The sequence below is a fragment of the Athene noctua genome, chromosome 5 (genome assembly GCF_965140245.1).
Source record: "Athene noctua chromosome 5, bAthNoc1.hap1.1, whole genome shotgun sequence".
NCBI classification, from domain to species: domain Eukaryota; kingdom Metazoa; phylum Chordata; class Aves; order Strigiformes; family Strigidae; genus Athene; species Athene noctua.
The window spans coordinates 25,807,143-25,824,045 of record NC_134041.1 but is presented as its reverse complement, the minus strand read 5'-3'; the positions used below and the strand labels follow the sequence as shown (position 1 = coordinate 25,824,045).

The 16,903-nt window shown below is 36.8% G+C and overlaps 1 protein-coding gene across 1 annotated transcript in view; it reads right to left on the bottom strand.

The window, feature by feature from the left end:
* DENND1B (DENN domain containing 1B) overlaps positions 1-16,903 on the bottom strand; it is a 162,302-nt gene that overhangs the window by 81,248 nt on the left and 64,151 nt on the right. Inside the window, exons 5-6 of the mRNA XM_074908223.1 lie at positions 9,345-9,464; positions 169-238 (exon numbers count right to left, since the gene is read on the bottom strand). Of these exons, the coding sequence (XP_074764324.1) occupies positions 169-238; positions 9,345-9,464 (190 nt within the window). The remainder of the gene's footprint in view (positions 1-168; positions 239-9,344; positions 9,465-16,903) is intronic.

Sequence of the window (16,903 nt, the reverse complement as noted above, 5' to 3'; positions counted from 1 at the left end):
ATGTTCAGATTCTTTGAATTTCAATATGATGAATGTAAGAATTTGCTTCGAAATTCTACTAATATTTTAAACTTTTAAACAGTATAGAATCCCTTTACAGCACTTCAAACGGTGACTATTATTTTAAAGAAAGTATTTTACACACAGAAATAGAATATCTAAAATTACCTGTTCTTTAGCCAAATAGTCTGCCAGGGTATTTAGGAGCTTGTAGTATACCTCAAACCATGGCAGGTAACTAAAACAGGAGGGGAAAAAAAAAAATTGACATTTTAATAAAATATCAATGCATTTTTTCCAGTTCTTTGAAATAGTACTATGATTAAACTTACATATTTTTATAATATTTCTACATATAAATAAAATGCATGTATAAAACTTTTCCCCACAAATTCAATGGTACATCACTGACAGATAGTAAGAAGCAAAGCTATACATCTCTATGTTGGACACTTGCTTGAAGCTCCAGTAAGCACAGATTAGCTCATAATATCTTCCCATTATTTTAAGGTCACCAAAAAATCATTTTAAACATTGCCAAATCACATTCCATTATCTTTAATTGTTATTGCTTTCTGTAGTTATGCTATTTGCAATTTCGAAATTCCACACCCTGTTAAATCTGGTGAACTGCCAAAATTGTTGCTTCCCTGGAGAATGGAAAACAATTTTACCTGGGCAGACCAACTACCCTGTATTTGACAAGTGGTGCAATGCTATGCAATAGTATAGATGTCATATTATATGTAAGAATATTGGTCTCCCTGTAAAGTCATTCTATAGATAGAATTAACTTCTAAAAATAAGAGAGCATTCACCAACATTATAAACACACAGCACATTAATATATGAATACTTAATAGACTTTTAACACGTCTGCAGCCCATATGCATGAAATATTCTCAGTGAGTTAAACAGAATCCAATATAAATAATACTTAACAAAAGCGTGAGAAAAGAAAGTCAAACACAGTGGCATCAGTTCCATTTTTCTGTCATCTATTTAAAGAATAGTTATCTTTAACAATTACATCATCAGTGACCACATGCTACAGACTTCCATAGTCACTATTTAAGCCTATGATACAGTTGTAGTAAGTCTGGTAAACTAGATAGTACCAGTATAAATTACTCCTTATTTACAAATTACACACCTTCCCATGTCTGTTAGAATTATATCACAAAGAACAGTACTAAAATGGTAACAGTACAGTTAACATTAGCTGCTTGAAATTAGATGGGGGACTGGGAAGGAAATAAAGCTTGAAATGTTTTTACTACATTTCATATCCATATGTAACAATACTACACACTTTGTTATTCTGTGCAGTGTAAATCCACAGATATATTTTCAATTAATTTCTTAAAAGCTTTAGTGTGCGCTGTGGACAGACCTTAAAATTTCTAATTTATATATTTCAGGAAACATGCTAGCTGCAACTGAAAAAGCATAGTATGCAGAACCTAAATGTTTTCCCTGATAGGAAAAGGAAACCTGTTAGGGGAAACCCTAGCTGGCAGAGAAGCCAATTCTACTTTTGTGCAGTGAGTCCACTGAAGGATTATGTTTTCTTTGTGACACCTCTGTTCTCAGTACACAGCTGGCAAGGCTTTAGAAACAGATCCCAATTCTTAGGGCAAAGAAAGAGAACAGCAAAAATCTGAACATAGTTATAGTTATGCATTTTCAAGAAATATTACTTTGCTATACATATAGATGCTTAACTGCTGTTTCTTAAAAAAAAAAATTAAAAAAAATCATGGATTTACTCTTGCCAAGCCAAAAAGACACAGAAGCAATGTTTTATTTTAGAGACAATATAGTAATGTCTTTATCTCACTTTACCGTACACTGCACTGGCTATTAATCAAAACTACATCAACCTCTTAATGCTCACAGACATTTTTAATGCTTGGTATTGTTGACAGTAGTTAAGGTGTGACATGATTGCATTTGCTTTTCAATATATTCTTATACAAACTTTACTACATTGCGTCTGCCTAAGGTCCCTCACCGCTTATAAGCACGAACGCTGCTCTTGTAAAACACTCATTCTAACAGCACCTAAAACATCCGATCTTTGAGTTTTCTTCCACCTAGGACTCCTGTTCTATTATCTTCTGAAATCATGTTAATCTGGTTTTACACGTCGCTGAAACACAGCGCAGATAGGCAAACAAAGTTGTTCACCACAGTGTTCAGATTACCTGCAAATGTCAGAGCTGTTGAACAGTTTTACCAGCAGCAGGGACTGGAACACTGTTCCAGCATTTTGTCCAAGTCAAGGTACAAGTTAGGTATAAATCACAAAGTATTTTTATAACACTGGACACACAAATGAGAGTATCTAAAAGCTTTCCAGTTTTTTGCTATCACCCCTGCAATAGTAGTGTAAAACACCCCAGCATATTTTGCTGTAGAATACTCTAAAATCTTATCTAATCATTTGCTGTAGAATACTCTAAAATCTTATCTAATCATTCATTTTTCATAATAAACATTTATGGACAGCATTCTATAAAAATAAATGTTCCTATTTCAATAAAATATTAACCATATTTATTTCTTGTGTCTATGATCTCAACTCCCCTCTTACTGTAAAAAGAAAAATTAAATTTAATTTTTAAGTCTATGCATAAAAAGGTCAAATTCATCATTTGAAATTAATGAACCCAAGCACAAAGCCAAGAGGGATTTTTCTTTCACACAGCAAGGCATGCTGACCAGAGCACTCGCACAAGAATTTCTTCCCTTAGCAAAATCAGGTTGATGATACACTTCCATGTCTTCGTGTAACAAAACCACAAAGAAAAACATTGTAAAAACAGACTACTTGAACAGTTTAAAAATGCCAGTTTCCTTTCTGAGCTGAAAGACTGAAAAAATAATTGCTTTAAGCCTCATAACCACAGACACGAGGTTAAGATAATTTCAACATGCCTGTTAAACCTGAAAAACTAAGGAAATCAAAACAAGTACTCCATTACATTATATGGCATAAAACCAAAGGCCACCAAAACCTGTACTCTGTTTCTTTTCCACATAATCTTCAATTCTTAAAAAGCACAGTTTAATTGCAAAAGTTTTTGTCAATATTTTTAATTATACTGTTCTCACTGCAACTAAATATTACATAAAAGTTTCCTTTATATTTTACTTTTATGTATTTGCTAATTGCTATTAATTCAGTATAATAAAGAATTGTTATATTTGTTGTCATAAACAATAAAGAATGCATTTGTGTGTGCGCATATATAATGCATCTACTGTATTAGAAAGTAAACATAAAGACAGGTTGGGTTTGTTCATAACAAAGACAGCTATCAGGTGGTATTTTAGATTCTCAATTCAAAGAACAAGTGTAAACTCTTCTTATTTTGTGACTCAAGCAGCTTTTTTGCCCTCTTACATCACAGGCTGATTTTGCAAGCACATGTGTGCTTGCTTTACATCTTTATCCAGTACGTCATATTGGATAAAACACGATGTATGGAATCATAGAATCATTTAGGTTGAAAAAGACCTTTAAGTTCTTTGAGTCCAACCATTAACCTAGCACTGCCAAATCCACCATTAAACCGTGTCCCTAAGCACCACATCTACCTGTCTTTTAAATACGTCCCAGGGATGGTGACTCCAACACTTCCCTGGGCAGCCTGTTCCAACGCTTGACAACCCTTCTGGTGAAGAAATTTTTCCTAATATCCAATCTAAACCTCCCCTGGGGCAACTTGAAGCTGTTTCCTCTCATCCTATCACTTGTTACTTAGCAGAAGAGACCGACACCCACCTCGCTACAACCTCCTCTCAGGTAGCTGTAGAGAGTGAAGACATCTCCCCTGAGCCTCCTTGTCTCCAGGCTAAACCCCAGTTCCCTCAGCCGCTCCTCATAGGATTTGTGCTCCAGACCCATGTGAAGACCGGCTTTGTTGCCCTTCTTGGGACATGTCCCAGCACCTCAATATCTTTCTTGCAGCGAAGGACCCAAAACTGAACGTGGTGTTTGAGGTGTGGCTTCACCTGTGCCAAGTACAGGGGGATGATCACTTCCCTAGTCCTGCTGGCCACACTATTCCTGATCCAAGCCAGGATGCTGTTGGCCGCCTTGGCTACCTGGGCACACTGCTGGCTCATGCTCAGCCAGCTGTTGACCAACACCCCCAGGTCCTTTTCCACAGGGCAATTTCCCAGCCACTCTGCCCCAAGGCTGTGGCATTGCTTGGGGTCGTTGTGACCCAAGTGCAGGGCCTGGCACTCAGCCTTGTAGGCTTGTATGGTCCTTGTGTGCGTGTGAGACTAAAACCAGGAGCACTACAGGTTAAAGAATCTTCTTAGCTTGTCCTATTAGTAAATCTTGCAAAATTATTTAATGTTTGTTTAGCACAGAATAACTAACCTATGTACAGAAAAGACATCCAGCACACAAATGTCCATTGACATCTGTTAGGTTGGGTAATGATTTTTTTCAAGTCTGTACAGAAATGCACTGCCTGAAAAAAGTAATTTTGAACTGGCTGAATTTAATAGAGGAGACCTGTAATATATTACTCCTAACTCAAAACTGTCATGCTAACATGTAGCTTAACAACAGATAAAATCAAATTAAAGTCCATTACTAGAAAGACCTCACCATCATACTTGTATTCATAAAATTATTTGAGCAGTGCATTTCATAATTAATTAGCTGTCTTACAAAAACATCACCAGGGTATCAATGAAGCCCCTTCCACATAGATGAAACAGGAAAAACAAGGCTTTAATTTTCAATTTTAATTATTTAGAAGCCTGCACTTCAAATAAAAACAATTTAGGATCTTAAACTATGAGACCATTACTGGTTTCTTGTTTATTTTTCTTTCATTGTACACATGGTCTTTGCATTCCTTATGTTACAATCAGTAGCTGCTCATGAAAAAAATAAAAGATAAACATAAAAGAACCTCCAACAACATATAACAATTTCTCTAAAGTTGCCACAAAACATTTCTCCCATAGTAAAGAAAAACATCCAAAAAATACACAATATTGTTTTAATAGGTACATATTCCCTGGTTGAGAATACAGCAGTTCTTATTTAAAAGTACAGCCACTGCCTGTCATGAAAGCAAGAACCCAAGATATTTCATGGTTAATTAAAAACGTACTTAGCATTTTCTTTTAATCCAAATGAGGCACAAGGCAGGAGATCAGACTTTTATTCAAAGTCATGCATAACCCTTGTTGCCGTAAGTAGACTTCCACCTCACTGGTGCTTCTACTATAGCTCTGATAAAACTTTTACATTCATGAGTCAAAGGTTAAATAAAGGAGAGGAAATGTTTTCTGTCAAATAGTCAGGTAACCACTAACAGTCCTGAACTATCAGCAGGAATCTAACTTCTAGTAATCAAATAAAACTAAGGAAACTGCCTTTCCGTAGCTAAATGTCTAATGTCTAGGGGCTACTTTTCTGTCTGGAAAATTGACACAAAATGTGTAAAATTGAAACATTCTGCTTCTAAGGGATTTGCCTAAAGGAAGAGTGAGAAAGCTTCAAGCATGGTCTGAACTGAAGAACTACAAAGGCTTACCACATAAATCTGTCTTCCTTATTAGAGCATTTCATTTGGAAATGTAGGTGACAATTTTACAGTCATAAAATTAATGAAATGTAAGACTAAGCATTTTAATGATGCATTCTGCGTTCCTCTGGATACATAAGGTCAACCACAGAGTCCATCAACAGTTTCGAGATTTTTAACAAAACAAATTTCAGTCAAATTATTTGCACTTTATACTAAAACTGTTCAGGTAATTGAAAAACAATTCAGAAAGTATCATTTCTACTGCAAGCAGCAGTGATATTTAGAAAGAAGGAATAAGTCTCCTATTATTGAAAAATGAACACTGAAGTTTCTACTGTGCCACTTCAAATCTCAACTGGCAAAATTATTATTTAAATTGAAATATAAAAAGTAAAACTAGAATAAAAGATCCAGTATAGTACATGAGAACAACAAGGTATATTATAATATTCCTATTGTGATACCCCTTGTTCTTACGAGGCTGCATTAGCTCAACAGTATGGGGAGAGGGAGGAGGTGACACAGCAGGATTCACACCGAGAACTTCACAAAGCAGCCATGCAGTTTAAAGAAAAAAAAACCAAACCAAACCAAAACTTGCAAAAAAAAAAATCACACAAAACTTCTGGAGAATAATCCAAGATTTATTTTCTCATCTTACTATGGTTTTGCACTTATTGGCACTTCAAATTTGGCAACTGCAGTCAAGCTCTGCAGGATCAGTTTAGACAATACTGTATCACCAATTAAGTTCCTCAAACAAAAATGCCTGAGATAGCTACTTTGGGGGATTTTTATTTCCCTGTATAAACATACAGAGAACTTGAGCAAAACATTCTGATTTGGGAAACAAATCTGTTTACAAAATTCATATTCATGTGCATATAAAACACTAAAAAAAAAAATCCATAAAACTTATAGAAGAATCTTATATGTACAAGTATATTTTCTGTTTCATACTAATCAGTTTAAAGCAGGACCATGTGGCTGCAAATTCAGAGATTATTTCCTTTAATTAGTGTTTCAGATGAAGAATGAATTATAGAGAGAAGTCACATAGACCACAAGACTTTAATCTTACACGCAGCTTAGGTTGTTGGCATAAAACCTGAGGACAAGCAGCCTTACTTCAGTTTTCAGTTAAGAATCCCATTCAGCAGTTCAAATCCTATCTCATTAGCAGCTCTGACATAAGGTAACACGTGGCCTGGTACCATCCACAAAAGACATTCACAAGACAAAAGCTGTATCCTGTTCCCCACTCATCAGTCTACCCAGATTTCTATTGTATTTACTTCTCATCACTTTGACTGGCTTGTTCCTGATCTTCTTTTCAGAGATTCTTATTTAGATTTTAGTTATTTATGACCATTTCATTTAGTTATTTTTTCTGTATTTGACTATCTTCAGGTGTCTTTGTTAAAGTCCCAGTCAGCAATCTTAATATATTCCTCTTGTTTGAGGTGATATACATACATGTGCACATACAGATGTGTAGTTAGACACGGTATTTATGTACACCTGCCTTTGTGTGTTTATGTAGAAGTCTATGACGGTTGTGTACATATCTGTGACAGGCAAGTAGTTTGAGTTGCTCATACATCAGAGTCATGTGTATATACTCACAGTGAACACAAATTTATGTTATTTTTATACATGGAAGACAGCGAGTGTGAACAGACATACACACTATATATAAAGACAGCATTCATTTGTTAAGACCTCTTTGATTTTGGTTAATTTAAGATCAACAAGCATGTACAAGGGAGAGCCAGATAAATTGCCAAAAGAAATCTGCTAGTGAAAGAAAGAAATCTCCTTTCACCTGGTCACTTCTAACAAATCTTGGATTGATTCAGAGCAGAAACCAGACTGGATACTAGAACATATGGGATGGAAATAATGATGCATTCTTTCTGTCTGAGCTAAACACAACAAACGCACAAATTGGAGAAACCAACTGCCAACTAAACGTACAATGCTATGAAGCTAGCACTGTTACACAACCAGCTATGCACTGTTAATTTGAAATTGTCGCAATAAAGGTAATGCTTTGATTACCATTTGGTGAAAAAATATAGCTTGCCACTTTTCATTTTCATAGTTATTTCTACCAAGTAACAGATCTTTGACTGATCTTTAGCTGATGTACGTCTGTAGGGAAATGTTAAAAGAAATACGCAAGCTTATACCAGCTGAGAATCTGTGTCCTTTGCTTTGCAGCACTACATACAGTATTAAAATGTGCGTACTTGAGTGTAACTGATTAAACATTTGTTATTACAGCATTAGAAGTCAGCCAGACAACGTTAGGAGTTCAAGTAAAAAATTCTGTTTCTAGCTTGATAAGGGAAGGAAAGGTTAACTCAGAGACAAGACCTAAAGGCATACACAATACCTTCTCACTCTGGGCTTTAACAAGATATATCAGCAAAAGGTATCACAGAGAAAATGGTTAAGTATTATACATTCAAAAATCCTAAGAATTAAATCTTTCTGAAGTATTATTAAAGAAGGATTGTCAGGATCACAGGAAATCAATTAATTTCCAGAATATTTTTTTTTTCCTTTTGCTGTTTTCACTATCTGGTAGCAATTATTATTTTTTTGCAATATTTATAGAAAATACTTATTTTTAAATCACCTGACCAAAACCACCCAGCATACTGGGTCTCAACAGTAGTTTGGAAACTGTTTAAAAGCTCCCAGAAGTCTTGATGTGATATTCCCAATAACTTTAAGGACTATTCTTCAAGTTTCTATATCATCTGGTCTTTTCTTCCCCTGCATGTGTTCTTTTACTGATACTCTTTTACAGTCAATGTTGAGTTTGTCTCCCTAACTCATGTGGTCTATCCTAATGACACCCTCCTCCATGACTGCCTGGTTTCCATGTTGTCCAGAAACCTGATAATGTGCTTTTCATGGTAAACTTCCTACCTTACTCTCCAAAATTCTCCAAGTTGCCCCTCTGCTGCCAATGGGTTTGGCTCTTTGGCAGCACATGGCTCCTCTTCTACCTTGTGTCTGGGGATTCTCAGTTTGAAGGCAATTACACTTGGATCTTGTTCTCATGTACTGCTGAACTGGACATTCACATTTCCTCTATGGGCATAACCGGCTGCTAGGTTATTAATTGAAGTTGCAAATTTGCCTTTAATTAAAGCACTCTGCCTTTTAATTAATTAATTAAAAGGGTTTTAGGACAGCTAAACAATTGGTTATTTCATTACCAAATGAGAAGGAAAAAAAGCAGAGGGAGAAAAAGTATTTCACTGGGGTCAATTTCTCCATCATCAGTACCTCTTCTGGAACAAAGCAGCATGCTTTTTATTGAGAATTATCTAGCTCTGGCATTTCTTACATTAGATACAGTCTGGCGAAAGAACATGGAAGAGACACCCAAAAAAAAACATATTTCCAAGAAGAGGAATACAGAATAGCACACTTTATTGTTAAATTGACTGGATACTTGTCAAAGTTCTCATTAAAAAGTAAAAATACCCACATAACATTCAAAGCCTCTAAAGCTGCGGCGTATTGTTCTCTGCTTTTAAGCAGAGATTTCATGTTATTTAAATAGAATTATTTAGCCTCACACAAGAAAATATGGGGCTTGGGGCCACTTTTCACGCAAAATCAATGGTAACACTGTTGTAGGGAAAAGATACCCTAATAGAGAAGTAAAACACATTAGCAGGGATTTTGCAAAAGATAATATTTATTCTTGTATTTTTCTTAAATTCATTCCTTGATTCAATTTTTCTTATAGCAACTTACCTTAGAATACAGAGGCAGACCTTGCCTGCTGACGTCAAACGGCAAAATCCAAACCTTTGCTTACTTTCAATGTCGGTGAGCACAAAGGTAAAATGCTGTCCTACTTGGTTTTGGGACACCCTGAAAAATTAGATACAGAGCATAAAACCACTAAACCACATAAAACACGAGCATTTAAGTCACTAGTCTCAAGCACTTTCATGCTCAAGCCTCATTGTCCATTCTCTCCCTTCCCACTGTCCAAGCTGCCTCTTGCACCTCACTCCTTCCCCTCGGCACAGAAGAGCCCATGTCCTTCCTTCAGCCGTCCCTCTGGCTGCCACCCCGGACCCGTGCTCCAGCTGACGTGATCCATGGCATCTGGCCCCTAGTCTGAATGGATGGGTGCTTTCATAAGGTCTTTTCCTAAGCAAGGCCTAAGCAGAGACACTACAAGCCTGCCAAAGCTTGTTGGCTTTGAGCAAACCTCAAAAGTGGAAAATGGTAGCCAAAATAAAGGTTGAAAATTCTACAAGTAATTTATTAAATATCATAATACAAGCCTGGCTTAAGACAGCCATTAGAAAACCAGCTTGTACTTTTTTTTTTTTTTTTCAGAATAGCTTCACTGTTTAAACCCATAGCCTTCCCATACACCCATACTTATCTTCCTTCCTTTTTTGCACTATACACTGCCCATCAAAGAACTTGTTCCTATTTTCCAGTGCAAACTTGTTCAGTTGTGGAAATGCAAAAGCCAGAACATAATCAAGAACTACAATGCGAGAGCTAAAATAATAAGTAACAATATCCTCAAGACTGTATCAAAATATGTACCCACTTGAGACAGAGGAAGTTTACACAAGATTTCCCTGCCTGATGTTCCGACTCCTCTTATCCCCAAACTGTGCTCAGCATTCCCTCAGTATAGCAAGCTAAATCGTTTTGTTCTCAGTTTCTACCTCCCCTCCAGTGTCACCTCTGACTCCTCGTACTCATCTCTGGGTCTCAGTCCCAAAATTCATTCCTGACCCCCACTTTCTGCTTGACCGTATGAACCTTTTCCCAATTTCTTTTAAAGAAGAAATGGCATCTTCACTGCTATGACATGTCTCATCTTCTTTCCACTCTCAAGCCTTTCTCTCTTGTGCAATTTGTCAGTTTCAGAGGATCACTGAGAGCATGGGACACACTCACTTTTCAATGTGGCCAAACTTCAGTGATCTTCATATAAATTGCAAAATGCATTCAATGTAAGCACTTTAGAACACGAAAAAACTGTATCTGAAGTTTTCTCACAGAAATATATATTGCACTTTTCCAAAATCTCCCAAAGAAAATTAACTTTAAGTAGACAACATTTTCAGCCAGGAGAGGTAATGTGTGGCACAGAACGAATCATAAATGGTTTGGGTTGGAAGTGACCTTTAAAGATTTAATTAAAACCAAATGAAAACCAAGTTATGATGAGGAGGGCCTGGAGATTTGAAAACAGAATATTCAGCAGTTCTGCCTGTAATTCTATTGTCTGTTGTTCTTCTCCCATTCTTACATGATCTTCTACAGCAGAATACCTAAGCACCTGCTAGTAAGCGCTATGATTAACATATATGTAGTTTGATCTTAGATGCCAAGCTGAAAACGAATTCCTGAAGAAGCTGAGAACCATCACAGATCTCACAGTCTTCCAATCTAAGACCACAAAATATTTTTTAAATTTACTCCCTGCAGTATGGGTTGGGTTTTTTCCCTGCAGTTGTTTGGGTTTTTTTTTTAAATCTCCACCGAAATAAAATATACATTTTTTTCCCCTAGGAAAGAAGAAAGTAACAGATGATCAAAAGGCAAGAGAAGTTACATGGAACACATGCACAGTACACTGCTTAACACATGCATGACAAAAGCTTAAATGTTAGTTAAGTGATACCACTACTCAGACTGTAGAGTCTCCCACTCTTTTCAGTTTAGTCTAGTGCCCTGTGAACATCCAGCGACTTGGCTGAAACAAAAGCCTACGCTGAACATATATGATATTACAAGATACATTTAGTCCAATATAATCATTGGAACCCCATAATAAATGGACTTTTTTTAGTTACGTAATTAAACTCAAATCATTTAGACAAGCGTTTTCCTCATTTGTCTTCAACAGACTGGAACAACTTAGTGTGCTCTTTAAACCCAGTAAATGCTCAACGGCCTTCACTCTGCCCTTCATTTTTCAGGTTCTGCATAGCTAACATGCCACCTGTACGTTATGCCTGATACAACAGAGAACCATCAATAACAATGCACTATTACTTGCTTGCCAATGATGAAATTTTCTATTTCACATCTCTGCACTTTCCTCTTTATTCCTGAGAGCAGATCACCACTGAAACCTGCAGTATGGTTTCAGCATCCCTTATGCACACTGTGGCCGGGGACTTACACAGTAATTCAGCAGTAGCTGGTCAGTTGGTAGCACTGGTAATGCACCATGCAGTGAGCTCAGCTGCCTCCTGCATCCAACCCCTCTCCACTCTGCTGCATCCCACCATTAGGCCTGGAGCCTTCTGCAGCCATGACTGGCTTTTTCTTACACTATAAAACACCTGGCATGGTTAGGTTGGGATCTCTATGCACTGTCTTAACCCAAAGAAGTCACTGGTAATTCACAAAAAGCAACTGTTAATAGATGCCCATCTACACAGGTGTCACTTTTAATGTAAGTTTACATGTATGTCAGGGAAATGACTACTCCATCACTGCTTGAAGACAATTCCTTAGCCCAAAAAACTCACATCAGTAAGGATCTCTTGCTTTCAGTTATTTGCCTCCTCCCTTCCCAAAACCTGAATATGACATGGGAAAATAACTGGTACTGCAATTAAAGCATACATAAAAATGTCGCCACACAAGACCACTTTAAAATGAGATTTAAATTCCAACATTCTCTGCTAAAAATAGCCCAACCAAGTTATGATAGTTCAGCAGCAGGCAATTCCGATGCCATCTCAACATCTTCCCTTTGCTTCTTTAAGAGAGATAACTGCATGTTTTGACAGCCAGTTTAAAAGTGGCCCAGCTTGAAAACTCCTTCCCACAGAGTTTATAAGAACATGTAAGCAACATGTTCCAGATTTTCAAACTGAGAAAAACTCAAAGGCTAAAACTGGATCTCCGCAAAGAACCCAAAAGTTTGCATTTGGTCCCATTTGCTTCAAAGGAACAGCTAAGAGGAGCCAGTGACCATCCATCTGGACCACATTTTCTAATCAGAGTTTAAAATACTGAATTAATTCTGGGTTTCTAATTTGAGAACTCCACTTAAGATCTGGGGGCAGCAAGGATGCCTGGTTTTTCTACTCCTCTTCAGCAGAATTAAAACTGACTATATGTAAGCCTTACAGAAACAAACAAATGGTGATTGGAGATTTCTGTATATCAACAGATAACCACAATGTATAAAGCAGACACATAAAACATTCAAAAAGTGCTAGCACTAGAGTTTTAACATATATATTGCATGTATCATAATGTGGACAAATGTCTATGTGACCTGGGGCTTGTGCCTCTGTTTCACTGTAGCACATTCAGGTTATTCAGAAGTCAGGTCTTGCCTTCAGAGGCAGGTAGCAGGTCCTGCCACTGCTACTGAACCACAGCAATGATGCCTCCCAAGTTTTCCTTAATGTGAAAGTCAATACATGTAAAATGTAATTATTACATACCAGAATTCCCTACACAAAATGTTATTTAGACTTTCTATCAGAGTGCAGGATCAACTGGCTGAGCTTCAAACACTTTCTGCAAAACACTGGTCTAGTCAGCTATTACAAGAAAGCATGATCTACTCGCATAGGAAGAGCAGGCACAAATGGCTCCCAGCCGTCACTGACCTTCTCCTCACTCATTCTTCTGCCTTGCTTTTAACATAGTTCCAACTCTTGCCCTGCATGCTTACATTTAATCTTAGTGTAACAATAATAAATTACTAATAGCAAAGAATGTGTGTTAATACTTATTAACCCTGCAGACTACAATGGGCTCTTTCAAGTTTATTACAGTTCACTATAAGAATAAAAATAATTTTTAAATTTTTCTAAGTACATATCTACACAATACAGAAAAGGCTCCATTGATACCCATGGAGTAGCTGAAGAGTAATTTAAAAAAATTTTGTTTACACTACAGGTATTGTTCAGGCCTCATTTTAAGGACACCTTGGGAGCACTGATTAAGGCAGGAATTAAATCTCTTCTTCAAATGAAAAAACAGCATGTCTAACCATTAAATTTATCCCTTGTTCTCAGTAAGAACTGTTCTTCCTCCAAATTAATCTGTTTAGGACAGATGATGTTTGAAATTATTTTTTCTTCAAATTTTAGGAATTTTTAAAGGATTTTGAACTTCAGAGAGATTTTTCGAAGAGTTCCTTTCTTCACTGAGTTTCATAAAATGAAATGGGAATACAGATTTTGATTACTTACTTTTAAAAGAAAACAAAGTTACTGGTATTGTTAATTATATGGTGTCACATACATGTACTTGACCAAAGTAACTGAAGCACACAGTTCTGAATAAAGCTTTGGTGGCTGCTACCTAAACGTGAAAATTTCAAATGTATTTCATCTCCCAATCCGATGCTGAAAAGCAAATCCCACCAGTCATTCACTCCAATTCTCCCTAGATTAGACAACAGATTAGAAACTGCTTCAAGGAGGAATTTGAAAATCAGATGTTAAGGTAGTGGTAACAAGCCGATGGATAGTCTGGGATGATAGACTAGCTGATGGATACACTGGGGAGACAGTAAGCCTAGGTTGGGCTGCTCCTTCAACTAATTGCTATCCCCAAATCTAAGCTTCAAGAACTATTTTCTCCACTTCCAAGTCCCCTCCATGACCCATGACTCCACAGCTCAGGGTCCCTGTGTGGAGGGCTCCTCTGCACCAGCTGAGATATCTGACTTGAGCTCTGCTTCCCAGAAACCCCAACCCCTCACACATCAAAAAGAACAGAAACAAAACTGCAGAAGATATGAAAATGTACAGAGCTACCACCAAACATGAAAATTCCCAGAAATAAAAAGCATAATTAGCTAATGACTTTGGTTGTGTTTTCAAAAGAACAGAAGCATTAGAAGAAATCACAAGTAGTTAGTAAAGAGTCTCACTGGGTGTATTTAAGTCCCAGCAGAAGCCTGCTCTGTCCAGGGATCCTGCCCATCATACCTGGCTGAGGGTCTATCAGAGCACACCACCGCTCCCTCGGTGTGCTCAGGTTTCCTCTCAGACGGGTCCACTTCTACACACACATGGAAACCAAATAACCCACATTCAAAACCAATAGTTAGACTCTGCCATGAAGCATGGTGCATGCTGCAACCTGTTCTTATAAAGATTTCTCTCCTACACATACATTTGATATTACACACACGCATACCAAATGAGATAAAGGATAGAAAGAACTGAATTGTATAAAACTGCTGCTGCATTTTTGAGTTCACAACCCATCTTGCAAACTCACTGGAATGACTGTAGTGTACAGGAAATGCTATAGTTTGTTTATCTTCACCTGTACAGCTTGAAATATGTACTCAATTATTTACTTCTCATTCTCAACTATCTACCTTGAAAGCAAAAAATTTTGTGCAATATATCTTGTAATTGTCTTTCACAAGATCTGTAAATCCAGTGATTTCTACAGCCGTTGTTTTGCACTTGTCTTGATCATAGCTCTGTTTCTGCACCAAAAATACCAACAGAAACAGTGTTAGCCAGGAATGGGAGAATGAAGTCATGTCATTCCTGCCATCATTACTCACTGACCCAAACAGACTATGAGTTAAATAATATGCCCAGTAATTCCCATACTTTAGCAATATTCTACTGCTAATGGGCAATCTTCTACAGCAGCAGCACCACTTCTTGCACTCCAAAATATAACACCTCCATGCGATTGAGCGAGCGCCACAGGAGAAACTGATGAGGTACGTATCATTGTCTCCATGCTGACCCTACAGGCAGTTTCCAAAGTGTTTTAGCTTAAAAGCCACACATGCTACACATTCAGCAGAAGAAATGCATCCTGAAAGCAAAAAGACAGAGGAATGGAAGGAGAGAGGGAAGGTATTTATGGCAGAGACAAATGAGAGAAATTGAAAGCACAGATAAAATTGAGGGGTCAAGCAGTGATGTAGTGCAATTTAGGACTGATTTTGAAATGGGTCCAAAAGGAACAAGAGGAGTCGTTGCATGCTCACTAGTCATCATCCAGCTAAATAATTGATGGATGTAGAGATCAAGGTGTGGCCTCTCTGCAAAGTTACACCTGAGTTTTGAGTTGAGAGTGCAAATATGGAAGGCCACTGGAGAAAGAAAAGTTAAAAAAAACATGCAGAATTTGCATAAAGGATTCAAGGAACAAGAGAGAGGACAAAGTGCTTTTTCTGATATATTTAGTTTAGCAAACATTAAAAGGAAATTAAAATCTCTATGTTCTCAAATGTTAATTCCTCCTATTCCTTATGAAAAGAGAAAGGAATTCTGTAGCAGAAAAAAGGGAACACTTTCATAAATATCTGCAAGCAAACTGTTAGAATGTTATAGAATTGTGACATTTATTGAGCCTAAAATAATTTATCCACAAAAAATACATAGGTTCTTGGAGCAAATGCTCAAGAACTTCTATGACTCAATTCATTTCCTAACCCCTTCAGAATAAAAGCCATAACTGGCAGTAATGAAATTATGTGCTTGCTTTCAATAAAAAATTATATATATAAATCAAAGTTTAAGTCACATTCAAAAGATGTGCACTGTGCCTTTTTTTTTGGCTTGACTGTAACAGGAGTTACCTCTAGATTTTTAATCACCATTCACAGTATGTACTTTTGATAATTAGAATTGAGTAGTGTACAGTTATTTATAACATCTGCACAAAAGATCAAGTAAGTATGTTTGGTGAGATGATGTAAGCAGCATCATAGAGTGAGAACTAAATTGGATCTCTGCCCATGATCACTGCAGCTTAGTGAATAAAACAAAATCAAATATATGTGCTTGTTTCATTTACTTTTCAATTAATTGACTCATTAATACGGGTGAGTTAAAAGAAAACAGGTGAACATGATCTTACTACTGTGCTTTATCAGTGCTTTAACTTTCCTGTTTCCATAATTTGAAGAACATAGATTTCCTACCTTAATGAGTTTTATTTAGCTAGTTACTGGAAAAAACACTCCATTCCCTCCAACTCTGCTGTACAGGAGGAATACAGAAGCAGTTTATGGAACAGAGTCACATTTTTTGTTGTAAGTATTTTGATCAGCAGCATCACTGGAATTTCCAGCTCTTACTAGGATCAGATATTGCTCATCGTGGTTTATATATGTAAAGTACACCTAATACAGGTTGAGAAACTATGCTCTCTAAAGTAAAATATGCTCAATCAATGAAAAAGATACTTTGTGTTTCACTTCAATCAAAGCTTCCTGTACAGAAATTGCCATTGAAGCTGACTGCAATATACTTGAGAGTATTAGGTGTATAGTCTATCATGATCTTCTATACAAGAAAAAAAAAAGTGTATATGTA